The sequence below is a fragment of the Ursus americanus genome, chromosome 7 (assembly GCF_024610735.1).
Source record: "Ursus americanus isolate L20-20 chromosome 7, mUrsAme1.1.p, whole genome shotgun sequence".
Classification (NCBI taxonomy): domain Eukaryota; kingdom Metazoa; phylum Chordata; class Mammalia; order Carnivora; family Ursidae; genus Ursus; species Ursus americanus.
The window spans coordinates 79,351,532-79,377,092 of record NC_142133.1 but is presented as its reverse complement, the minus strand read 5'-3'; the positions used below and the strand labels follow the sequence as shown (position 1 = coordinate 79,377,092).

Sequence of the window (25,561 nt, the reverse complement as noted above, 5' to 3'; positions counted from 1 at the left end):
AACAAGAAGGAAAGGCTCAAACCCAGAGCTCTGAGTGGGCACACGCTTCAGGATCGATGCCCGCTTCCCTGAGAACACAGCCGGCCTTCCCTGTGTATCTTGGTTCGTTCGGTTCAGATCAGATGCTCGGAATTGAATTGCTTTAACCTCCTGGACCCCTTTCTGTTCACTGCATTTTGATGACCCTTTTGTAAAATGAAGTCTGTCTCGTGATATAATCACCTGGTGTCAGTGTTTTTGTCAGATATTTGTGTTGTATTCTGAAAAATGAGACTTCTATGCAAAAATGGTGTGTTTCTAGGCCGGTTAGGATGCCGGGGAGTCTTCAGGACTGTTCACGTCTTAGCCGCCCTGAGCCCAGTTCCACGCTGTGTGGTGGGGCAGGGGTTACGGGCGTGTTGGGCCTGAGACTGTCAGCTGTGTTGTCCAGGTGCCATCTGCAGCGATGATGAAGCCGCCGCTTAGGGACTGTGCTGGAAAACAAAAACAGATAATCACCAAATATGTCCTGTCTGTGTCGACCAGGAAGGAGCGCGTGAGCTGCCGTAGACGGGCCTGACTTTATGTTGCGCATTTCTCTTAGTGCTCTGGTCCACAGTCAGAGTGCACCTTTACTCTGATCTGTGCTGGTGGAATTAACGATGGCTATGATATTATTAGTGATCCACTTTTAATAACAATGTAAACATTGCTTCCTCCGGTTAGCCTCTGGGCACGTCACAGGGCTTCATTGCAGGTAGGTTAGAGGAGGGTTTTTCCATGAGTTAACTGCTGAATTAGCTGCCCTGTGTTCCCCAGTTCTGCCCTGCTTTGTGTTGTATTGAGAAAAGGAGATTCTGTTCTTCTAGAGTAACGAGGTGCTTGCACAGCCAACATTGATTTGACAAATATTTATCGAGCACCTTCTGTTGGGCACGTGTTATTCTTAGGCGCTCAGAGCACAGCCGTGAACACAGCAGCTCGTTCCCCTCTGGGAGCTGAGACTCAAGGGGGCGCTGGCGCAGCTTCGGAGGGCTCGGAGCGGAGCAGACGTGTAGGGTTTTATGGACCATTTTAAGGATTTTGGACTTGTAGTCTGAGCGAAGTGGGTTACGTTGTAAGGTTTTTAAAGGGTCGCGCTGGTGCTCGTTGGGAGGAGACTGGAAGGGCAAGTAAGAAAGCAGTTGTTTCAGTCGGAGCTTTTGTGGCCGCGCAGCTGGGAGGTGGGCCGTGTGGGTGGGAGGTGGCCGGAAGTGCTTGGGTTCTGGAGATGATGGTGAAGGTCAAGCCCGCAGTGTCTCCTGCTGGGTTAGATACAGAGAGTGAGAGAAAGCAGACAAGATGAATTTCAAAGAGAGAAGGCAGTGACCCAAGGAGTGTTTGTGCTACATTAGCCTGGAGAGCTGTCACCCATGGGGCGAAGTGACAGGGTTTTTAACAAGCAGGACTCGCTCCTTCAGAAGATGAAAAATATCATGAGGACGGACACACGCCCTCTTCTCTTTTGCTCCGCGCTGAGAGGTGGAGGACGTTCGTTCTGTACATGGATCGTGTAACGAATTGACTTTCTCCCATCCGGACTTGGTATTTGAACTTTTTAGAGCAGAGTCACCAACCAGGGCCCACAAGCCAAGTCCAGCCGTCCACCTGTCTTTGTAAAGTTTTATCGAAACACGGCGATGCCCGTTTGTCTCCATGCTGTCCGCTGCTGCCTCAGACACGATCGGGCCATTTCCAGAAGTTGGCCAGGCCCATTCTAGACGCACCTTCTGTGAACAGGCTGATTCTTCTCTGCTAGTATTTCACTCCCTTTTCATTTCTCAGCCTGCTGAGACTTGGGTCCGGATTCTGGAAACACAGCTTGTGTTTGTATCTGTGTGTGTTTAGCCCCAACTTCAATTTCTGTATCCCCCTGTTCTCGAGGACACACAGCCAAGCTTAAGCATTTTCAAAATGTATTCGTTTATGTTCTCCTATTCCATTACGTTCTTCTGTTTGACCTGCACCTGTTTTCAGCACGTCCCTGTCCCGACACACACACCTGCTAGGGGCAGGTGTACCTAGGTAACTGATTTCACATCGTCCACACCTAATCTCGTGTATCTGAGGAGTTTGTCATGAATATTAGTGATAAACAGGCAGATATGCATACGTGGGCACTCACATGTTGAGTTTGGAAAGTTTCTTTTAATAGTTTCATAGCTTAGATATTTTTTAATGTATTTTATGAGATTTTACACCTCAGTTAAATGTTTGTTTAATACTTAACAGAATGGGAGTGCCTGGGTGGCACAGCGGTTAAGTGTCTGCCTTCGGCTCAGGGCGTGATCCCGGCGTTCTGGGATCGAGCCCCACATCAGGCTCCTCCTCTGGGAGCCTGCTTCTTCCTTTCCCACTCCCCCTGCTTGTGTTCCCTCTCTCGCTGGCTGTCTCTATCTCTGTCAAATAAATGAATAAAATCTTTAAAAAAAAAAAATACTTAACAGAATGATTATAATTAAAGTAAAAAGTTTTATTATATAGCTTTCTTGGCTGGCATCTGGTTCGTCTTATATCCAGTTAAAACTCAAACTATTTATTTTACCATAAGGGAAAAAAAAACTTTTGCGACTGTATATTGTGATGGTTTAACTGCACTTGTGATCGTTTCGCTGTGTATACAAAATCAAAGCATCATGTTGTCTACCTGAAACTAACAGTGTTATATGCCAGTGAGATCTGCATTTTTTAAAAAGAAGGGAAAAGCCTCATAAAGTAAAAGCAGTCAGAGTAACTGTAGTCTGACTTACAGAATAATTTAGGGGAAATGACAGAGTAGGTTCACTGCAGTCAACTTGAAAACACATCACTGCACAAAGAAACGTCAAATTCTTTAGCTGTGAGCCCCCAGTCAAGACAGCCACTAAGCTACTTACTTTTCCTTTCTCCCACTTTCTCTCTGGATTTACCTCTTCTGGACCTTTCATAAAAATGGAATCATATTGCACGGTTTTTTGTGCCTGGCTTCTTTGACTTAGCATAATGCTTTCAGGTTCCATCCACGTTGTCGCGTGAATCAGGACTTCATTCATTCTCATGGTGAAATAATTTTCCATTGTATGGATATACATCCTTTTGTCTCTCCATCTATTAGTTGATAGACATTGGGGTTGTTTCTACCATTTGGTTGTCATGGATAATGTTGCTCTCGGCATTCATGGACAAGTTTTTGTGTAGATGTATGTTTTCACTTCCCTGGGAGCAGAGTTGCTGGGTCATATGCTAACTGAACGGTGCACTTTTCGGGGAGCTGCCAGACAGTTCTGCACAGTTTTGCCGCTGGTGATGGGCTGGGAGGCACTGACTGATGTCCCGGGCCCACTTGAAACTGCAGATCGTCTTCCCGAACCGTCAGATTACTGTGTTTTGGGAAGGGGAAGCTAAGTAATCCAACCGGTACACGATTTTAAATAGTAATTTTATTAAAATCACCATAGGTGCATTATATATAGTAGAATGCAAAAGTTATATAATGTTTTAGGTAAAACAAAAGCTTCAGAGATCTCTAAGCCTGGTCGTGCCCCCCGGACTCCTGCAGTTACAAGTTCACTTCCGCTCATACATGAAATGGGGAAAAGTTTGAGGAACATTACAAATAAAAAGTATAGTAATCTTACATGTCATTTTGCGGTTCTGTATTTAACAAGAACCAAAGGTAAAGAGATGGAAGTAGCCGTTTGCCTCCCAGGTAGATGGTTGGTTTGTCACTTGAAGGATTCCGTAGTTGATCACCTTACCTTATCAGTAACTGGGTTCCCATGGTTGACTCGGGGACTATTCTAAATACGAATTTGGAAATTGACCTCTGTGGCTTTTTTCCCCAGGTGCGGTGCAGAAGGTTTCTAAAAAATTAGAAATGCACGTTTACAGCAAGAGGCTGGAGATCATGCTCCAGTAAGTGCTGCCCCCATTACTGCCCCACGGGGGCGGGGGGCGAGGGGCCGGGGTTTAGTTCGGGCTTCCTGATGGCCGTGGGGCTCAGACGGGTCACTTCACCACTCTGGATGTCTGTGTTTGTATCTGTAAAGTGGTTTGAATCGCATCTTTCCAGCTAACACTCTAGCTGGTTCCAAGTACCAGTGACCTTGGCTAGCCATGTCTGGCATAGTCTGCTAACATTGATACGTCATTACTAGGACAAGTACTAAAGTCTTCAGCTGGTGTTACTAGGCCTTCAGGACTTATATATATATTCTCTTTAAATGTGAATTTTGAATTAAGAATGGTTTTCTTCTGGACTCTTCTCAGTAAGTGTGTAAACTATGAATTACCTTTAAACTGAGTATTTTTCTAAACACCAGATATTAGGTCTTTCCCCTTTTCTCAAGTACTTTTTAAGACTGATTTTGGGGGGCTCCTGGCTGGCTCAGTTGGTGGATCATGTGACTCTTGATCTCGAGGTCATGAGTTCAAGCCCCACAATGGGTGTGGAGCCTACTTAAAATAAAAAAAATTTTTAAATACTGATTTGGGGAGTTTTTCCTAGATAAAACAGTAACTTGCATCATAGTGGATAACCACCATTTAAGCTATGTATTATGCCAAGAAAAGGAAAGTTAAAAGATTTGAATTTAGTTTTATAATTTCCACATCTAGCACAGTGCCTTGAACGTAGTATCACACTTGTTAAGTAAGGGACTGCTTCTACTTTTTATTTTCCACTTTTATTAACTGCCTCTATTTTTTTTTTTAAGATTTTATTTATTCATTTGACAGAGAGAGAGACAGCCAGCGAGAGAGGGACCACAAGCAGGGGGAGTGTGAGAGGAAGAAGCAGGCTCCCAGCAGAGGAGCCTGATGTGGGGCTCGATCCCAGGACTTTGGGATCACGCCCTGAGCTGAAGGCAGACGCTTAACGACTGAGCCACCCAGGCGCCCCTAACTGCCTCTATTTTTAAATCGAAAGTTACTTGACTAGACATCTTAACAAAAGGCGGCGCTCTGCATGTTTGGAGGTTTTATGTTAACGTTTCTGTTCCTTCCTTTCCCCCAAATTCCTCACTGATAATCTTTTAAGCAGCCAGTTAGTAGCTTTTAAAAAATGGATAGGCTTTCAGGGGTCACCTTGCTAGAAGAAGCTGCCACACGTCTTCAGAAGAATGTTCTCGGTGTTACCATTTTGATTTTAAAAAGCATCCCTGTCGTACTGACTGGAAAGGAGCTCTCAGGGTGGGGACAGGGACAGGCAGTGCCATTCCAAAGGCAGCAGGTGCAGTTAATGGTCCCACCCACCAACCCTCCCCCCGCCCCCATCAGAGAAGCCCCCCGTCCCCGACTCTGTCTGCAGAGGCTGCGCTCTGCAGTTCCTGGGAGTCCGACCTGCCAGCCTGAGGGTCCTGCTCATTTGAGATCTTGGACGCCTGGGACAGTCGGGTGAGACTGCAGGACTTCACGCAGGAGGGATAATACACACGCAGCCACACACACTTTTATCTTTGACGTCGACGGGTGAGACCCCGTCCCCCGCAGCCCCTCCCGGGAGTCCAGGTTAAAGAGTGCTTCCACAGAAGGCAGGTGTCCGTGCCCTGCTGAGCCTGCAGGGCACGTGACTGGAACAGCTGTGCGGTTGGGCAGCGCTGTTGCCAGAAGCTTCGGGGGAGAGTGAACCAGTGTTGCTCTGGACCTGCTCAGCCTCCCCCGTCAGTGGCACCAGAGGGAAGCGCGCAGGGCTGCGGGGATCCGTGAGAGCCGGCCGCCCCTCCCGCCCTCCTCTCCCCGGGCTTGCTTGCCCTGACCCACCACCTTGTCCCTCTTCCTCACCCTTCCACACACACACACTTGAACTGTGAGAAACAGAAATACGGACTAAAGAGCCAAAGCTTACATTCACCTCGTGACCGTGACATACTGAGTGTTTAGACTTCCCAGGCTGATCATAATCTAAAAACTGCAGCTGCGTAAACCCTTAGGATCATATAGGGGTCAATTTATTGGTTTCTTTAAACAAACCGATAATTGATGACATGAACATGAAACATTTTTCCCTGCCTTTTGAATATATTTCTGTAGTTAAACTACAGCGGTTTTCCTTAGTCCTAGGTTACCCAGCCAAGTTTATTCCAACGTATTTATTACCATTAACGTCCTGGAAGAGTTGGCGGCTGGCCGCCCCCTACCCCCCCCCCCAGCCCTCCGTGGCCTCAGCGCTTGCCCGGCAGGGGCTGACCCGCCTGGCCTGTGTCCGGCCTGCTGCTTGCAGGTGCCCGTGTAACTGATGCGGACGGACGTGGAAATCAATGATTAAACTCTAGCTTCTCAGTGACAGACGCGGTGTCTTAGTGACTTTCGTCCCTAAGAAGAGGGCACACAGCAGATGCTCAGTGAAGAGTTTAACTGAAGGCAGGCATTTGAAATTGACTCGGAGGAGCAGAGAGCGGGGGCTTGGCCGTTCACTGGAGATGCCTGCGTTTCAGCACCAGCTCCGCTGCCTGCCAGCCACGGGCTGCGAGCAGATCCCTTCCCTGCGTCTTGTTTTCCTCCTGTGTAAGGGGCTTCTTACTAAAATTGCTTCTTACTAAAAGTATTGTAAGTGAAGATCATGTGTGTAAAGTGCATAGCACAGTGCCCGCTGGAGAAAGCATTTTTTTTTTTGTTTTAAGTAAGCTCTCGGCCCAACGTGGGGCTCGGACTCATGGCCCTGAGATCAAGTCACACGCTCTGTTGACTGAGCCAGCCAGGCGCCCCTGGAGAAAACAGTCTTACTAAATGATAGCTGTGTACTTTACCCATTTTATACAATTAATAAAATATGTGAAGTTACATTAAGTACATCTCAGGAATAGAAGTATAGATAGAAATATTCTACTTCGAAACTAGGGGTTATCATCAATGTTATTTTCCCCCCAATATATAAAAATACACTTGACTTACTTGTTAATGCATTTTGCACTAATATTGCATCTTTGTTTACCATTAAGGGACATATTTGGAGAAGACTGTGTCAGTGTAAAAGATGGCTCTGTTCTCAGTGTCACAGTGGATGGGAAAACTGCTAATATAAACTTGGAGACACGGGTACGTAGCTGCTCCTTCCCACGTTTTAGGACATTTGGGAAAGAAAGTGAAAACAAAAGTAATCTCTGGTCTTACACCAGACTTTTGCATTTTGGCCTTTACTTTCAGTTTTTTTCCCTACATTTGCTTTTTATGTTATTTTATGTAAAGTTACACATTCCTGCTTTTTCTTTTTTTTTTTTTTTAAGCTTATTCATTTTTTTAGTTAATCTCTACACCTAGTGTGGGGCTCGAACTCATGACCCCGAGATCAAGAGTCAGCTGCTCTTCTGACGAGCCGGCCAGGCACCCCATGTTCTTGCTTCTTCCCCGTCCTTTCCTGAGTATTCTTGCACCTCGCTGCACACCTCGCACCTCATTTCCCGTGTGTATATTCCGCAGCGTTTCCCTGTCTCACGAGAGGCCTCAGTCCACCACAGCATTTCTCGTATTTGGCATCCGGTTGACTCCACATTTTTTCAGAGAAGCCGTTCTCCTGTTTGTACCAGCAAGATCCAAGGGGCTTTTCCAATGATGGGGTTCAAGGTCGTGGGGCCCGCTCTGGTCTCACACTAGAGATCCTGCATAATTATTTCATAAGCATAAATGAATAAATAGATCTTGTAGGCTTGTTTTTGAAGATTAGAACAGTTCTACTTAAACAGTCTAGGTTTTAAATTTCTTTTATGTTCTTTATGTAGATGCTTTGAGGAGACACTAGTTTATTTTACCCCACTAGAAAAATAAGCTAAGAACATAGCGAAGTGGTTCACTGGAGAAGAAGTGGATAGCCAGCAAGCACATGAAGCAAATGTTCAGCTCCGAGCCGCTAATAGAGGAAATACGAAAGTATAAACCTCACTGCTTATCACGTGAGCACGGGTGAACAAGAGTGCTGGGACCCCGTGCCGTAAAGCCGGGCCACGGTCTATTCTCAGGGGCAGTTTGGAGCAGGGAGGAGACCGTAAATGAGGTGGCACGTTCTTTCTGTAGGGTAGTTTGGTGAAATGCCTGGAAAGGCTCAGAAAAGTAACTACATTTATCCACAATTCCACTTACTGGATTTAATCAAAGAAAATAGACTAGTTAATAATAAAATAATTGGAGCAAAAATAAGTATATAAGGATTTCTATTCTAACATTGATTATAATATCAACAAAAATGCAAGAGACCAAAATATGCAAGAGGAGGAGACAGTAAATAAAATCACTGAATAGTGTGTGTGTGGTATACACCTGGACACGGAGGGCCGTATGGCCAGCCGTCAGGAAGATGGCGATGTGGATCGCTAAAGGGCACAGTTGTCCCCCCGCGTTACTGAGGGACAAGAAAAGTTACAAGATATGGGGTGCCTGGGTGGCACAGCGGTTAAGCGTCTGCCTTTGGCTCAGGGCGTGATCCCGGCGTTCTGGGATCGAGCCCCACATCAGGCTCCTCTGCTATGAGCCTGCTTCTTCCTCTCCCACTCCCCCTGCTTGTGTTCCCTCTCTCGGTGGCTGTCTCTATCTCTGTCGAATAAATAAAATCTTTAAAAAAAAAGAAAAGTTACAAGATAGCAAGTATGATAAATTGCCTCATTTTGGTTTTAAAGAAATACCTCTGTGTAGTTCAAAGTCTAGACTGTTATACACTGAAATGTTCATAGGAGTTATCATTAGGTTATCGAGTTAAGGGTGTTATTTTTTTCTTTCCTTACTAAGTTGTAATACGAGCAATATTTACAGTATGATAAAAAAATTTAAAACAGCATATAGTGTTTTGTAGCTGTGAAATAACTCGAAGGTTATTAGTCTAAATCCAGTTTCATACCAAATGTTGAGTAGATGAGCACACCCATCGCTTGCTAAGTAATTTGTATCACACAGAGTGAGTTCCCGATAGTGTCATTTACTGGGTCAGAATATGGGCTTTGAAGTAAATCTACTTCACTAGATTTTCCATTTATTCCTTTTTGCAAAATTAATCTCGAATTAGATCCAGTGAGTGTGCTGTCGGGCCTGAGGGCCGCAGCTCAGGGTCCCGAGAGGCCAGGCTTCTTGGACCCCCACCCCTCCCGGAAAGGATTTTTTTTTTTTTTTAAGATTTTATTTACTTGACAGAGACAGACAGCCAGCAAGAGAGGGAACACAAGCAGGGAGGTGGGAGAGGAAGAAGCAGGCTCATAGCGGAGGAGCCCGATGTGGGGCTCGATCCCATAACGCCGGGATCACGCCCTGAACCGAAGGCAGACGCTTAACAACTGCGCCACCCAGGCGCCCCCCGGAAAAGATTCTTAAAGAGGATCAGTCTGGCTTCCGTAGCACACTTGTAGACACTCAGGGTGAAAGGCCTGTTTGTGCTTCCGCTTTCAGACGGTGGAGTGCGAAGAGGGAAGCGAGGATGACGAATCCCTGCGGGAAATGGTGGAGCTGGCCGCGCAGAGACTGTACGAGGCCCTCACCCCCGTTCACTGACAACGGGACGGCCCTGGATGTGTTAAAGCCTCTTTAACGCTGGACTCGACTTCTGTTACTTAAAATAAAATACGTTAGTTTCTCGGGAGTAGCCTAGTTACTTGTGACGTCAAATGGCCTTTATTCCAACAGCTTGAGTGCTGCTAAATTACCAACTAGTCCGCCCGTCATTCCAGAGCTCCTGAATAAGCTGCCTATTATTTTAGAATTTGATTCTGCTTCCAGGCACGTGTGCAGCTGCCAGTGAAACCTTTCATCTGCTCGTAGCAACTCAATCAGGGCGTCTTAGTGTCCTTTTTAAGGAAAGAAAATGCATGATGGTATTTTCATATCCATATTCTGAGTGTGAATAGAGATTATCACCTCAAGAGCCTTTTCTGTTTCTTCCCTCCTGATACTCTTGGCAAATTCCTTAATTTGTACATTTGTAAAATTATGACTTTTGGGGTTCAGTGATACTGTCTTTGTATAATATCTACATTCAATTCAGAGATAGACTATAATTTTTATGCTTCAAGTTCAAGGGGATTCGGGTGTGAGTTGTTGAATTGCTCTGCGTGTAAATTAATCATGAGACCAGTTTCCTGAAGTCTGTAATTCAGACTTGCGAATAACCAGACACAGGAGTGTGGGGTGCGGCGTGCTGAGGGAGCAGGTCAGCCGGGGTGTTCCTGGCGGTCCGCTTCCGTGCACAGGTGTGACTGCCGCCTCTGCGGGGACAGAAGCTCGCTCTCACCTGTGCAGCCCAACTCGAGAGTCGCTCACACTCACTGTCAAGCTAAACGTGTCCGCCAACCACAGTCCCTTAAGTCCACTGACCCTTTGAGTCGTCTCCTTGCCTCACCTCTTGGTGACTTACAGCCACCAAGCGCTCCTTCTCTGTGTTGTCGTGACAAGCTTGAGTGCCCTAATCTGAAGTTTCATTTGAAATATTTATTTCTGTAAGATACTCCACTTCGTCTCCGGCCCAAACCAAAGTTCTAAGGGTCACCTTTTGTAAGTGTCATGTAAGATTTTGCTTTGATAGATTTTTTTTTTTAAAGAGAGCAAGAGAACAAGCGGGAGAGGGAGAGAATCCCAAGCGTGGATCCCAAGGCGGGGCTGGATCTCACGACCTGAGCCGAAATCAGGAGTCAGGCACTCAACTGCAGAGCTACCCAGGTACCCCGGTTATGAGCTATTTAAAAACATTTTTAAGAAGACAATACATTCAGTAAAAAGGGAATGTGCCTTTTCTCCTCGTCCCTCTCCCTGGGACGAGTTAAGGATTCCCAATTGCTCCTGAGTCCGCCCTTGTCTTCTCTCCACGGTGGCTCTGAGTCCCAGTCACCCTGTCCCCTCTGCTTCCTGCCACAGCCTCCCTGCTCTTCTCTAGTTGATTCCTGAACTGCGCAGACCCGCTCTCAAGCCTTCCCAGCTGAAAGTCCTTCAGGGCTTCACTGTAAATAGGATCGAGTCCAAACACTTTAAGCCAGGTGTTCTCAACCTTGGCTACCTGCTGGAATCACCTGGGGAGCATTAAAAATAGACTGAGGTCCACATTCCATCGGAAGTCAAGTTAGTGGGTCTGGAGTGCGGATCCTGGATCAGCACGTTTTTTAAAGCTCCCCAGATGATTCTAGTTGAAGTCGGGGAACTCATGGCCTAGGACGTGGCTGTGCTCTGACTCACGCTCCCTGCCTCTCCGGCTCCGGCCCTTCTCTCACCAACACGCCCCGTCCCAGCCACAGTGAGGTAGGTCCACCGTGTGCTGCTCCCCTTGCGATTCTGGTTTTCGCCTTATGCTCGGTTGCTTGAAAACATCTTCTGGCTCGTTTTTGATCCCAGCCATCATACTTCCTGGCACAGCTGAAGTGTCAGGGACTCTGACCAGACTTAGTCCTGGAGCTCCTGTGCGGAGGCCCCCACCTTGGCTCTGTCCTTGGCCCCCCTGGGTCCTGCTGGGTACCTGCCCAAATGCCTCATCCCCCTCCCTGGTAGCTTGCCCCGGCCTGCCTTCAGCAAGAATCGGGTTTCTAGTAATTGTACCTCCTTCTCCCCTTCACCCTGCTCCTTGGCTATGGATCCCCACCTTCCCTATTTCTCTTTCCTCCTGCAAATCCCCATCTTCCTTCTTGAATAGTCTGCCTTCCTGTCCTCAGCAAACGTCTTAAGTTTTTCTTTGAGGTCAAAGCCTTCGATAAATGCTTGAGTCCGTTTATTTAACAAGATGGGTGTAATGAACGAGTCTCTCGGAAGCACTTCCTACTCCACCGATCTTCACACTTTGGCCATTTGCAGGCCCGCGTGAAGGGGGACGTTGGCTCTGGTGGCGGCGCCAGATCGCTCTCCCTTCGGGCTCCCGGCGAGTTGCCGGGCGGCCCCGGCCGGGGCGCGGGAAGGTGCGCGGCCAGGCCGACCCTCCGGGAAGGTCTGCGGGCTCCCCGGGGACAGGGCGCTGCGAGCGCCCCGCACCTGAAGGGATGAACCAACGAACAGCGAGTCCGCCTTGTAAACGGACAAACATGAGCTTTGCAAGGGGCAACGGCTATCTCATGTGTTAAAAGTGGCCGGTCGGTCGCCAGAGGAGTCCAACTCCAGGTTCCCCGGGGGTGTGGCGGACAGCCAGCCAGACGGCGACAGGACGCCGAAGATCGGCTCAGGCACCTCCCCCACCTCCGCGGGCGGCCCCGCCCCCGGCCGTTGGCCCCGCCCCGCATATCCGGCCCGGCCCCGCCTCTCGGCTGGCTGGCAATATGGCGCTGTGCGAGGCAGCAAGCGGCAGCAGCTCTCTGCTCTGGCCGCGGGTGTTGCTCTTCGGAGACTCCATCACCCAGGTACCGCCGCTCGGTCCTCACAGGCGGGTCCCTTGGGTGTCGGCCCCGCTGAGAGCTGCGGGCCTAGCAGCTCAGTGGCTCTCCTCGCACCGGGCTCCCGTCCGCCCCGCGGTTATCGAGGCCACTTCCCTGCACCCCGCTACCGCCTGCACGGCCTGCCCGGAAGGCTGAGCGCCCCGGTGGCGGGATCTGTTCGGGGATGCCTGCAGCTTCCAGCAGCAGCCGCCTCCAGCGCCCCTTCGGAACCCCCGGCAGGGCTTCCCGTTTCTAGTTGCTGCTCGCTTCAGGGTAACGGTGTGGGTGGCGCAGTGCTTGCACACCTGGGTCACTGAGCCAGTTTTACGGGTGAGGTGAAGTGCAGGGGAGTGAAGTGACTCGCCTCAGGCCGCGCCCTGGAGTGACAAAGCCTGAGTTCATTGCTTTCCGTCAGTTTTAGGAATAATCGGGAGACCTGGTACAAGTAGGGGCGCGTTGTTTTCATCCTTTTCCACGAAACCTGCTGTAGTCGCTCACAGCACGGACAGCGCTTTGTCCCCGAGCTTCCCGGGAGGGTCACCTGCAGGAGCGCGGTGGCGGCTGAATCACTTGCTGAGGTTTTGTGCAGCCGGTTCCACGCAGAAAACCCTTGGAAACAGTTTCGCCTCTGCTTCCTCTGGTGGAACAAGCTGATCTTGAATAAAATGTCTCCAAGAATAACGCAGTAGATCACCTTTTCACCCAAGATCTTTTCAACTCACATTAAGGAAAAATATATTCTACTTCAGGGAGGAAGTACACTTCCAAAAATCACCCCCGTGGTGGCGTTGTGGGGTTTTTTCCTTACTTGTCTCTTCAAACATGACTTCCTCAACCAATTGTTGTGTATGTGCCAATTTTTAGGCAAGAAGGGCAGTAAGGGCTTTCCAAATTTATAGGAGTGTATTTTTAAAAAAGGTTACCCCCCCCCGAGTTCTGTAATTAACTTCCTTATTCTTTTCCATTATGGAAATGTACAGCATGGACCTTGTTTCCTAACTGAACATACAGTTGATTTTATCTCTTGTGCGTAAAGTAGCTTTTTTTTCCCCCTAAGATTTTATTTATTTGAGAGAGAGAACAGGAGCAGGGGTGAGGGGGAGAGTGAGAGGGAAAGCAGGCTCCCCACTGAGCAGGGAGCCTGAGGTGGGGCTCAATCCCAGGACCCAGAGGTCATGACCTGAGCCTAAGACAGATGCTTTAACTGATTGAGCCACCCAGGTGCCCCTAAGTAGCTTTTCTAAGTAAAAATGACTCTAATATTAGGACTTAATAAAATGCAGGTGACTGGCTCAAATCCAGTTGATAGGGAAGAAGACCCCTAATTTCCAGAGTGCTCTAAGGTTTAGCTGCAGTAATTCCTGAAGTGACCTCTGAGGGAAGCAAATGATGAGGCCGAAAAGCCTGGGAGTAGGAGAGGAGAACAAAAGGCGCTGCTGACCAAAACGCCCCGTTCTAAAATGCGCTAATTACATCTCTAAGTAGTAATGGACTTTTCCTTTTTCAGTTTTCTTTCCAGCAGGGTGGCTGGGGAGCATCACTGGCTGACAAGCTGGTCAGGTGAGAATAGTTTCTAGATTGATACTCGGGTGTTTATTGATGGGAAACTATAACTGCATCTCAGGAGAGAGAGTGAATGATGAAGTTTGAAACGGTGACTTCCTCCTGTCTTCATCCTTTCGGGCCTCTCCTGGTTAGTGTGTATATACAGGGTTGGGGGAGAGAAGGAGGGAGGGCAGGTGCTCAGGGTTCAGTAAATTTTTGCGGGATGTGATATCAAACCCTAAAAGCTGTAGAAAAGATACGGGGTTTGGAGCCGAACAAGTACAGTTATTCACCATCTGAAGTTTTTTCAGTTATTGTTGTGGATGTGATTTAAATGAGTAATAAGGAATTCGATTGAAAGAAAGCAAAGTATATTCATAAACCAAAGTTAGAGTCATTTTTGGATAGAGGTTTTTGTCCCCCAAATTCTCTTTGTAAAATAGAATAGTGATGATTTTTGGCATTTTGTTTGCCGGCCTTAATGTAAGCATACGCTAAGGAAATCCTCAAAAGGGGGGACACTGCCCCAATTCAAGAGGCTAAAAAATACTTAGATTTTCCACATTAGAAACAGTAAACAAGTATTTAGAGTATCGGTGAACTGATCAGTTTTGTCGTCTTTAGAAGAAATAAGCTGGATGTGCTGCCAGCTTTTATTAGTACTTGATAATTTCTTCAGTATAATTAACACACCGAGAAAACATATTTTATTTCCAAAGGTGAAATGTCTTAAAATGTTTTCACTTTCTCCATTTTTATCCCCTAAACTAGAAATGAAAAAATTGACATTTCAGCTTTTTCTGTTCCCAAATGCTTTCTCTATTTAAGTGGACTTAATCTAGAAACATGGAAGTTTTCCCTTCTGTAAAATGGGAGGATTATACTCGCTAAATTCTACTGAACGCTTACCAGGTGCCAGAAACTAAAGTGCTTCCTGTGTATTGACTCATTTAATCTTTACAACTACCCTGTAATACAGAGTGAGTTGGTCTCCGATCCATTTTATAGCTGAGAAGAAGAAGGTGCAGAGGGGTTTTGACAAGGTCACACAGCTAAGAAGTGGCCGGTGGCCGGCTCCAGAGCCTCCGGAGATGATACGCTCACTTCCTGTCACGTTGGGAGGATGGAAATGCTCACGTGAACTTGTTAGGCACCTGGAACTTGGAAGTGCTCAGTAAATTGTGTTTAGTAATCCGGTAACTGTTTAATTGGTCTATTAATCTTTTCCGAAAAGCTAAATAATTCAAGCGGCTTGGAAAACCAGGCATTTCAAATGTTTTACCAACACATAATTTTTACCAAATGTTTCATAGTGAATCATTTTATTTTATTTTATTTTTAAAGATTTATTTATTTGACAGACAGCCAGCGAGAGAGCGAACACAAGCAGGGGGAGTGGGAGAGGGAGAAGCAGGCTCCCATCGGAGGAGCCTGATGTGGGGCTCGATCCGGGATCACGCCCTGAGCCGAAGGCAGACCCTTAACCGCTGTGCCACCCAGGCGCCCCAATAGTGAATCATTTTAGTACTGAAATCCCGTGAGAATTGATAGTTTACACCTACGCTCGCTGGAAGGCCACTGAATTAGAAGGTCGTTTTCAGAATTGGGAGAAGTTACAGGACAGTTGGAGACACTGTGTGGTCTGTTGCCTCCCACCCCTCACTCCCGACAAGCGTCCCGTGGAGGCCGCTGCTCGGCCCCACAAGGAGGCCGCACGTCGGTGAACTCTGGCCCCTTCGGGCTCCCCGCCCGGAGCCCCCGCCTCTGCTGGGCACACTCACCCCCGCCGCGCTCGCCTGAGTATTAGGAACTAAACTGGCACGGGGGGAGGGGGGGCGGCAGAACCCCGGCGGAGGGAGCGCTGGCGTTGGCGCCCGCGGGGAAACTGAGGGCTGAGAGACCGGGCAGTTCCGCCGCGCCGTCCCTTTTTAGCGCTGGGTTCTTTCTGTTCCGCCCCAAACAGCTGCCCCTCCGGGCATTTTCATCTTTCGCTGCGCGAACGCTTGGGGGAGTTTTTAAGGATTTCGGAGAGAATGCGCGAGCGCGGGGAGGGGCGGAGAGGCTCAGGCAGGCTCCCCGCTGAGTGCGGAGGGGCAGGGAGGGGGCCGACCTCACAACCCCGAGATCGGGCCCGGAGCGGAAACCTGGAGTCGGAGGCTCCACCCACTGAGCCCCCGGGCGCCCCCGGTCGGGGAGGGTCAGTTTTCACGTCCGCTCCCGCCGTCCGCGCAGCCCTGGACTGACTCACAGCGGTTTGGGGGTTTTTTGAAGTGTGGTGAACACAGTGTTGGGTTAGTTTCAGGAGGTCTGATTCAGTGTTAAATGTAACCCGGTTTCCAAGCTGTCAAGAGGCACCTCGCTGTACCTGCCCTTCTGTACGCTGCGTGGACAGTAATAAATCTAAAATCTATCATCGTGTCCCACGGGGACATCTTTTGTTTTAGCATTATAAAAGCATTTTAATAATTATTAAATCTACTTAAATCCTCTTAAAATTTATTGATATATTTTCATTTTGTTTCTTTAGCCTTATCTCAGTATTTCTTTAACCAGAAATACTGGAAGGATTTGAAAGAGTTAGAATAAACTCAACTTTTTCTGTTTTTAAAAGCAAAGATAGGCCTCTGCCTGGTTTATAAAATGAATTAATCTACATTGTTTCTGGAAGGCAATCTCCTGGAGCTGGATGTTTGGCAAGGAATTTTTTAGTTCATTCTTACCCTTTTCCCCTCTTCATCTGAACTTAGTACTTGTTATTAGCCACGAATTTAAGTAAAAACTTTTCTTGGGGCGCCTGGGTGGCGCAGTAGTTGGGCATCTGCCTTCGGCTCAGGGCGTGATCCCGGCGTTCTGGGATCGAGCCCCACATCAGGCTCCTCCGCTGGGAGCCTGCTTCTTCCTCTCCCACTCCCCCTGCTTGTGTTCCCTCTCTCGCTGGCTGTCTCTCTGTCACATAAATAAATAAAATCTTAAAAAAAAAAAAAAAAACTTAATGTGCCAGTTTCTGTAGCCTCTGGAGTACGCTGGGCACTGTTGATGATACTGTTCAATCCAGAGAAATTCAGGTAGCCTTCCCCTTTCAGAAGGGAACCTTAACAGTTTCAACCCTGGGCCTCACTTGTACTTTTTTCCTGGTTCACAGCCTTATAATAATGATTTTTTTTTCAATATGTAATGGCTGTTATTTATTGAGCTCCTTGCGTGTGTCTGACAACTCTTAATCTTCACACTAACAGGTTAGGCATTAGGTTCATCTTTTGCAGCTGGGGAGCCTGACGCTCAGAGAAATTAGGTAAATGACCAAGGCCCGAGCTGCTAGTCAAGGGCAGGGAGATCCAGACCCTGGATGCTGATTCTAGACTTTCAGCTTTCCTGCCACATCACACAGGCCTTAGGGAGGAAGCTGCCTTGCCTTCTGGTTTTTTAAGCATTGCAGTGACTAAACCAGTGATGGGATATTAAACAGACTCATCTTGTCAAAATTCTAGAGTATTCTTTTTTCTTTTTTTTTTTTTTTAAGTAGACTCCACACCCAGCATGGAGCCCAGCGTGGGCTTGAACCCATGACCCTGAGATCAAGAGCTGAGCTGAGATCAAGTTGGATGATTAACTGAGCCACCCAGGCGCCTCAAGAGTATTCCATTTTAAATTGAGTCTTTAAAATGGCTAGTCAGCTTTTTGTAATCATCAGACATGAAAAACACCAAGAATCACACTTAGAAATAAATGCGGCTGAATTTTATTATTGTCCCCAAGACTTAGACATTTTGAGAGCTTTTTGAGTAGTGGCAAACCAAGTCCCCTCCTGTTGTCTCAGCATCTGTTGCCTGGCCTTGTAGCCCCGTGTTCTCTGCTGAGATGTAGGAACTGGAACTGTACACCAAAGTAAACCACATCGGTTTGCTAACCATAAATTGTGCTCTGCGATTTTTTTTTTTTTTAAATTTTCATTATGGACAACTTTAAGCATCTACAAACATACCGGGGCTCCCGGCCACTAAGTAAAGGAACAGGGACACAAACCCAGGCAACTAGCTCAAGATCCATGGTCTTTAATTGTACTGTACAGTACTGTGAATCAAACCATGTATTTTTAAGAAGGAAAAACTATATAATTGAATCAAAACCATGGGGGGATACAACCAATGTGCCACTGGGAGGGGGGCTGTTGATAATTGGCAGGGGCAAGAGTGTGCAGGAACTCTGTCCTTTTGATTTGCTGCACACCTAAAATGCCTCAAAAAATAGTCTAAAAAAGTCTCAAATATTCTACATAGATATTCCCAGCGAACAGCGTTACCCTTGAGCTCCAGCTTGTTAGTGACTTTCTGCCCAAGATGCTTGCTCAGATAACACCTGTCTGCTGTGAACTCCCTGTGACAGGACCCTCCAGGTCACGCGCGAGTCCACAGACAAGATGGCGGCCCCTTTGCTCAGTTATTCATAACCCTCTTGTCAAGGAAAGACAGCCTAGATCTTGGGAAGACTTGACGTCATGTTCAGCTATGTTACTGCTCTTCTCAAAGTGAAAACGCGTCAGGGCGCCCGGCTGGCTCAGTGCAAAGAGCCTGCAACACTTGATCTCGGGGTCCTGAGTTCCAATCCCACGTTGGGTGTAGAAAGACTTAAATAAACTAAAAAAGTGAAAGCACGTCAGAGCCAGGTGACATGCGCAAGTGCCACAGCCTGGAGGGCACACACTGTGGGTTCACTGCAGAGGGACTAGAAACCGTTCTTTGCCCACAATTCATCTCTTTTTAAAATTCTTCATTTCAGAAAATGTGATGTTCTGAATCGTGGATTTTCAGGTTACAATACCAGATGGGCCAAAATCATCCTTCCAAGATTAATCAGCAAAGGAAACAGTCTGGACAGCCCAGTAGCAGTTACAATTTTCTTTGGTGCCAATGACAGTGCGCTGAAAGGTAAAGGCATTCCTGTGTTTTCCTAATTTATTTTTAGCTATTTTGTTTTGCGAGCGAGCATGTGAGCACACACATGCAGGAGGTGGGGGGCAGAGAGAGGGGAATCTTTTTTTAAAGATCGTTAATTTATTTGAGAGAGAGAGAGCACAAGTGGGGTGAGGGGCAGAGGGAGAAACGGGCTCGATCCCAAGACTCTGGGCAGACGCGTAACGACTGAGCCACCCAGGCGCCCTGGAGAGGGAGAACCTTAAGGAGGCTCCATGCCCAGCAGATGAGCCCGATAGAAGGCCTGATCTTACGACCCTGAGATCAAGACCTGGGCAGAAACAAGAGTTAGACGCGTAACGACTGAGCCACCCAGGTGCCCTGGAAAGTATCTTTTAAGCACTCCTATTTAGAGCTGCTGAGTTTGGAGTGAGATGGGCACGCTCTTACGTAACTGGTGGGGAAACCTGTCATCTTTCTGGAGAGAGATCTGACGCATGCATCAAAGGACCTCCCCCATCTGGAAATCCAGCCTAATACTCAGTGATGCAGCCGGAAGGGCAGACACCTGCTTCTAACGGCAAAGAGGGTGCCTCGCGGTGAAGTAGGGGCATCAGGCTGGCCACCCGACAGCTAACGATGTTTTCAAGGACTTGTGGCCACAGAAATGCCCATGTTATGTGAAAAAAGAATATGGTTATGTATCTTCAGTGTGATCCCAGTGTGTTTGTTTTTTCAAGTATGCGTATCAACATGGAAAAGAGAAGTACACCCAAGTGCCACCCTGGTGGTCTGGGTGGTAGGATCAGGGGTGATTTTATTTTGTTCCTGGAATTATATTAAACTGTGGTTTGCAAAATGCCTGCAGTGAGTCTTCTAACACTTGCATGGGAGCCCAGGCAGAACCGTTAACAGGAGTGGCAGCCACAGCAGACGTGTGTTTAGGGAGTGCTTCTGGGGGCGCCTGGGGGGCTCAGTCGTTAAGGTCTGCCTTCGGCTCAGGTCATGATCCCAGCGTTCTGGGCTCGAGCCCCTTATCGGGCTCCCTGCTCAGCGAGAAGCCTGCTTCTCCCTCTCCCACTCCCCTGCTTGTGTTCCCTCTCTCGCTGTCTCTGTCAAATAAAATCTTAAAAAAAAAAAAAAGGAGGGGGGCGGAGTGCAAGGCGCCTCGCCCTCGGGCTCACACACTTTGCTGAGGTCATTTTCACGGCCCTGGCAGGGAGACCCAGCTGTCCTCATCTTACTAGTGAGGGGATGGAAGCACAGCCAGGTCCAGCATGTAGCCCAGGGTGCCCGCTCCGAGGCATGTGGCCGCTTCCGTCCACGGCTCAGGCGCGTGGCCACCGGGAGGCGAGCGCTGACAAGGCCCCGGGGCCAGAGCCTCAGAGCCGGTCCCGCGGCCCCTCGCCCTCGTTTCTGTGAGCTCGTGTGCATCTTAAGTGTGGTCACTTGTAGCGCGCGTGCCTTTGAGTGTCCGTGTTCCTCCCGAACAGACGAGAACCCCAAGCAGCACGTCCCGCTGGCCGAGTACGCGGAGAACCTGAGCAGCATGGTGCGGTACCTGCGCTCTGCGGGCGTGCCCGGGCCGCGCCTGGTTCTCATCGCGCCGCCGCCGCTCTGCGAGGCCGCCTGGGAGCGGGAGTGCCGGCTGCAGGGTAAGCGCCGCCGCGGGTGTGGACGGGCAAGCCGGCCGCGGAGAGCCCGCAGCCGTGCGGGGACCCTGACGTCCACGCGGGGGTGCCCTCCGGGCTTCCCGGCCGCGGGAGGTGCCGGCAGATGCCGCTTTGCCCACTTCCGCCTGAATGTGGCCCTTTCTCCGCCCAGCCTCCCCTGTGCCTCTCTCCCCCCCAGACGGAGGCTCCCCTGCGGGCTGGCGGGAGGGGGGGGGGGGGGCTCCGTGCTCCCGAGGGGCGGACCTCACGCAGCTGTCCCCCTGCCGACGCCAGGTCTCCGCCTGCCGGCCGCGCCACAAGGCACTTTGTCCCCACGCTGTTCGTCTTTGTACCGTTAGGTGCTAAGCCAGGACCTGGCCAGGTGCTCAGGGCAGAGAAGTGACTGGAACCCAGTTCCTGGCTGTCGGGGGCTAGGGAGGGCGGCAGTCCTGGCAGTAGATACTAGCGGCAACGGGATTCACGGTCTGATAGATGTACTGAAACAGTCTGTTGAAAGTACAGAAGCAGAATCTAGAGATGTCCAGAAAGTTCCCCAAAGGCGGTAAATAGGGCAAGTTTAGCCTGAAGAGGAGGACAGACAGGGAGGAAGGGGCCAGGCCCGCTGTCAGACCTCTGAAGGGAGGTCAGGGGAAGTGGATGACTTGCCCTGTCATTCACTCCGGAGGACAAAGTGGGAACCCCCCCCCCCCCCCCAGCGGCCATCCTCTGGTGATGGCTTGTGAGCTGGCAGGTCTGTCCTGCAGAAAATTCGTGCTAAGCCTGGATGAGCAGAGTGCCAGTGAGAGCTACATCAGTGCTTCTCAGACTGCAGCTCACAACCCATTCATTCGTGGTCACAAAACCAGTGACATTTTTTGAACGGAATAGAAAAAACTCAGTACCTGGGACACTGTTTTGTGAGACTCGTTTCACTTCCGTGGACGTGGGTGGAGGCCTGCTGGAGAACCGCAGAGGGTTCATCAATCAGCCAGGTTCCTGAGCCGTGGGCTACAAGACAGGCCTGTAGGTTTTGGTCTTGTCCGGGGCTGCCTCTGAGCCACAGCGGCGGGGTGGGGGCTGCCCGCACAGCCCACGACGGTTACAGCCCAGCCCTCCGCAGAGAACGAGCCTCCACAGCCCCTTCCAGCTCTGCCCTTCTGTGGCTGAACCCCAGTGAGCTTCACTCCAGTGCAGGGGCCTCTCCTCACACATCCAAATTCAGAGGTGTCGGCCCAGTGTCCCTCTCTGGCGTCCCCCTGGCCCCCCTCCGTCCACACTCCAGCCAGGCTGCTGCTGGGCTTTCCTGCCTCTGCACTTCCATTCCGCATCCCCATGGCTCTTGGTTCCGTGCCAGGTAGCGCAACACACGGGGACCATCCTCCCCAAGTCGGGTCTGTCGGTCCGTGCCTGTGCACGTGCACAAAGCATCTGGGTCAGCAGGGCTGGCACAGGGCCAGCTGCCACCCGCACGCGCTCTCTCCTTAACAGGCAGCAAATTAAATCGTCTGAACTCGGTTGTTGGTGAATACGCAGGTGCCTGCGTACAGGTAGCCCGAGACTGTGGGATCGACGTGCTCGACCTGTGGACCCTGATGCAGGAGGACACTCAGGTAGGGCCTGGCTCAGTCCTCGGGGTGAGTAGGATCCCACAGACGGGACCCTGCTCTTGTCGCTTTCAGATTAAACCAGAAAGCTGGGAGGGTGGAGGGGAGCCCCCTGCCCAGCCTGGTTCCTCTGCTGCGCCCAACAGCTGGCATCCTTCTCCAGGACCCCTTCAACAGTCAGGAGTGGGCACAGAGTGAAATAATAAGCCAAAAATGATTCCTATTTAAGGACATTCAGGCCAAATTCTTTTAACACCCCCACCCCTATCGTAAAACTTATTAAAAGGCAGAACAATGAATTTAATTAAACAGGACATAGTGGTGGCTAAAATTCATAGTTTGAGCTAGGTAGCTCTAAATATTTTGTCTAAAGCCAGAAAGCCCACTTAGAACTATAACGGGTGAAAGCTGGACCCGCACAGAGTGATACAAGGTGGCAGTCTGACGCTTTCCTGTAGTTATGCTTCCACAGGACCCAGCAGCCCCCGCACTGGGCGTTTCCTCTGTGAAACCAACACTTGCCCTTCAGCCCCCCTCCCACACTTGGCCTGGCCCTGTTGTTTCCCAGGCCAGGAGCAGCAGGGGAAAGCCCCCAGAGTCCTGGCTTCATCTGGGTTAAACGTCCATCCAGGAGGTTGGGGAAGGCTGTACTGCTCCAGAAGAGGGAACTGCATGCTACTGTGTGAGGGGCTCTTAAAAAGTCCTTTGAGGTTTTCTAGAATGGGGGGTGGAGGTGGGCTTTTCTGAGACATATGCTCTAAAATGGCAGAGAGGAGCACCGAGGCCTGGGGAAGCCCTGGTCTGGAAGAGTTGGGAAGCAGCTGGCCAGCAGGGACAGGGGCTCGGCTCAGGGCGAAGGCTGCTCCCCCAGGAGAAGCGGCTCCTGCTCGGGGCTGGAACCACCTAATAAGCTGCCTGTCCCCCTCCTCCCTAGACTAGGGCAGTCAGTCAGTGTGCCACCCTGGGCCCTTCAAGCAGCAGGTCGTGTTTTGTTGACAATGCGTGTTCACTTGGTCAGCCTCTGCCTCCGTCTGATGAGCTGGAAGGAGGGCTCAGGCGGGCTGACTAGTACGCGGGGCAGCGAGCCTGCACCCCCACAAAGGGCTGGGGAGCAGCCGGCACCCCACGTTTAACTTCGCTCCCCTCCCTTGCAGGATTTCTCAGCCTATCTGTCGGATGGACTGCACTTGTCGCCAAAGGGAAATGAGTTTCTGTTCTCCCACCTCTGGCCTCTGATAGAGAAGAAAGTCTCCTCCTTGCCTTTGCTGCTCCCATACTGGCGAGACGTAGCAGAAGCCAAACCGGAACTAAGTCTTCTGGGAGATGGGGACCATTAGACACAGAAAACCCAGTCTGGCCATTAACTTGCAGAAGTTGCCAGTGCGACGGAGATCCCAAGATAAGTGATCAGACCTTTGCTCAAAAACCACTGAACCTCTGCCACCAAGATTAATAAAAGCATCAGAATTTTTAGGGAAGCTCTGTACCTCAGTGTGTTGTGTTGTCGTAGCTGAGGCAGGTGTCCTCAGTGCCCAGCGACAGAACCAACCCCGGGCAGCCTGTTAACTCCATACATGGAAAAAAGGTAAAGACAAATCTGTTTAAAAAGTCACAATTTTATATATAAAAAAAAAAAAAGATTTTCTTACATTGAGCTGGGAACCGTTCACTCTCACATACACCCACTCACCTTCTATCAGATTCCAGAAGTGTAACTAAGCTATGTCATGACTAGGACTGCAAACACCACAAGGTAGAAGTTCAAGTATTAGTGTAACAGGCACCTGCACAATAAACGTCCTCACGAAAAGACTCGATTTGTCACAGGTTCAGTTAATTGCCCTCAAAATTTACAAATAATCTGTTAGAATGTGTTGGCTGTGACACGTTTAACTATAATTTTAAGGAAATCAGAGTTCACTTTGATTTGTATCCTTCATGAAGCAAACGCGCACAGTCCTGAAGCACGAAGCGACGCGGTGCCCACCGCGGGTCCCTAGCAGGGGCTTCCGGAAGGAGGGGGGGACAAAGCCGCAGGCCTGAGAGAGGCGACGTGCCCCCCCCCCATCCCCCTCAGCACAGCACCTTGGCCTTTCAAACCACCGTTGCTGGGTGAGAACTAGCTCACGTACCCCTTGGCCACGAGTGTTTGCAAAGAGGAAACCACGCGCTCGTGTTGTCGTTGTCCAGGTTTTGTGAAGGGCGAGCATTTTAAGAGCAGGGCAACGGTACTAGACAAACTCCGAAAACAACTGCCCGGCAAACTGGGGCCCTGAACAGCTGGCAGGATTCTGTAAATTCAATTTGGCTACTTGTAAACTAGACTGTGTTTTAATTCTTTCTAGAAAGTGCTAACCTTAGAATTTGAAAAACCATATTAATACATCTAATTTTAGGAATAATCTGGGTGATTCTCCCTGCTGCTAAAAGCTCTGGGTAATGCCTAGGAACAGAACCCACATTTTGGAAAGAATGTATAACTCAGTTTTCTCTTTGTCTTTACCTGAAGGCAAAAAACAAACTCTGTGTTCCAGTTGTCCTCACAAGTAACTGCCAAATGCCTCCCGACAGTCAGCGGATCGTTACAGTGTATGTAAAAAAAACTGATCATCTCCTTAATCAGTGCTGTTCTCAAAAAAGGTCAATTTACAAAAATGTAAATGTTCATAACCCAATCCAGCTGTATTTTCTGCTTTTGCACCACAGGTTGAAGGGTATTTTAAAAACCAAAAAAACTAAAACCTGAAAGCCTCAAAATAAGCTAGATTCACCTTACCTCTTCCAAAGGACAAGGGCCCACGCACACACGTAGTATTTGTGTGTGAAGGAGTCCAAACACAGGACCAGCATCTGCTGTGAAGTCCCTTATTCCTCCCAAGTCTTCACAAAATGGGCGCAGGGAGTTCAAGTGCGTCCCCCAGAAGCGCCGTGCGCGCGGACGCCCGAGCCAGGAGGCCCCAGCCTAGCACTCGGTCTCCTTGCTGCCCACGCGGTTCTGACGCTGCAGCTTGAAGGAGGCGGCCTTCTCACTTCTCGTCACCGGACGGCCCGTGAGGTCCTCAAAGGACTTGGCAGCGGTGCTGCTATTGGGGAAGGGGTCCTTCTCGAAGCCGTCCTCATCCACGTGCGAGTCTGCGCTGGGGTCCTCCTGGATCGTGTCCATTCGCTGGGGCTCCAGTCTGGGAGCCGCGGGTACCGGCGCTGGCACAGGCGCGGCCTGCAGGGGCTGTGGGCGCCCGGGGGTCTGGGGCGCAGGAAAGGGCTTGATGATGCGAACCGAGGCCGAGTCCATGCTGCTTAGCATTTCCACGTTCTGCAAAGACACAGAGTCAAAGATGGATCCAGGTCCTGCAGCTCCAGCCCTCCCCCCGACGTGGCTGTACGCTCCGGACGCCGTGAGCCCTCGCGCTAAGGAAAGCGTGAGGTGAGGCTCCCCCACCTTCCACAGGTCCTGACAGCTGACCATCTGAAGACCCAAAAGAGCACAAGAAACAATCCTATCAAGTCAGGACCCTGAGACAGGAAAGTTCTCAAAACACAGAAGTAGGTCAGTG

General features: G+C 49.6%; 3 protein-coding genes across 7 annotated transcripts in view; 2 read left to right on the top strand and 1 right to left on the bottom strand.

Moving 5' to 3' along the window:
• CPSF3 (cleavage and polyadenylation specific factor 3) overlaps positions 1-9,553 on the top strand; it is a 43,076-nt gene extending 33,523 nt beyond the window's left edge. The window contains exons 16-18 of the mRNA XM_045775977.2: positions 3,843-3,912; positions 6,936-7,032; positions 9,364-9,553. Coding sequence (XP_045631933.1) covers positions 3,843-3,912; positions 6,936-7,032; positions 9,364-9,465 — 269 coding nt within the window. The 3' untranslated portion in view covers positions 9,466-9,553. The remainder of the gene's footprint in view (positions 1-3,842; positions 3,913-6,935; positions 7,033-9,363) is intronic.
• Positions 9,554-12,176: 2,623 nt separating this feature from the next.
• Positions 12,177-23,485, top strand: IAH1 (isoamyl acetate hydrolyzing esterase 1 (putative)). 3 transcript variants are annotated; one of them, XM_045775956.2, is made up of 6 exons: positions 12,177-12,281; positions 13,804-13,856; positions 18,618-18,766; positions 20,245-20,406; positions 21,937-22,013; positions 23,162-23,485. In XM_045775956.2, the coding sequence occupies exons 1-6, from the start codon at positions 12,201-12,203 to the stop codon at positions 23,342-23,344; spliced, it is 705 nt and encodes a 234-aa protein (XP_045631912.1). In that variant the 5' UTR covers positions 12,177-12,200; the 3' UTR covers positions 23,345-23,485. The 3 variants fall into 3 exon arrangements, with proteins under 3 accessions (XP_045631912.1, XP_045631911.1, XP_045631913.1); XM_045775955.2 differs by having other exon boundaries at positions 21,892-22,013; XM_045775957.2 differs by having other exon boundaries at positions 12,179-12,281; positions 18,650-18,766; positions 21,892-22,013.
• A 149-nt stretch (positions 23,486-23,634) lies between these two features.
• ADAM17 (ADAM metallopeptidase domain 17) overlaps positions 23,635-25,561 on the bottom strand; it is a 49,954-nt gene continuing 48,027 nt past the window's right edge. For all 3 annotated transcript variants that reach the window (XM_045775951.2, XM_045775953.2, XM_045775954.2), the window contains one exon: positions 23,635-25,320. In XM_045775951.2, coding sequence (XP_045631907.2) covers positions 24,970-25,320 — 351 coding nt within the window. In that variant the 3' untranslated portion in view covers positions 23,635-24,969. The remainder of the gene's footprint in view (positions 25,321-25,561) is intronic.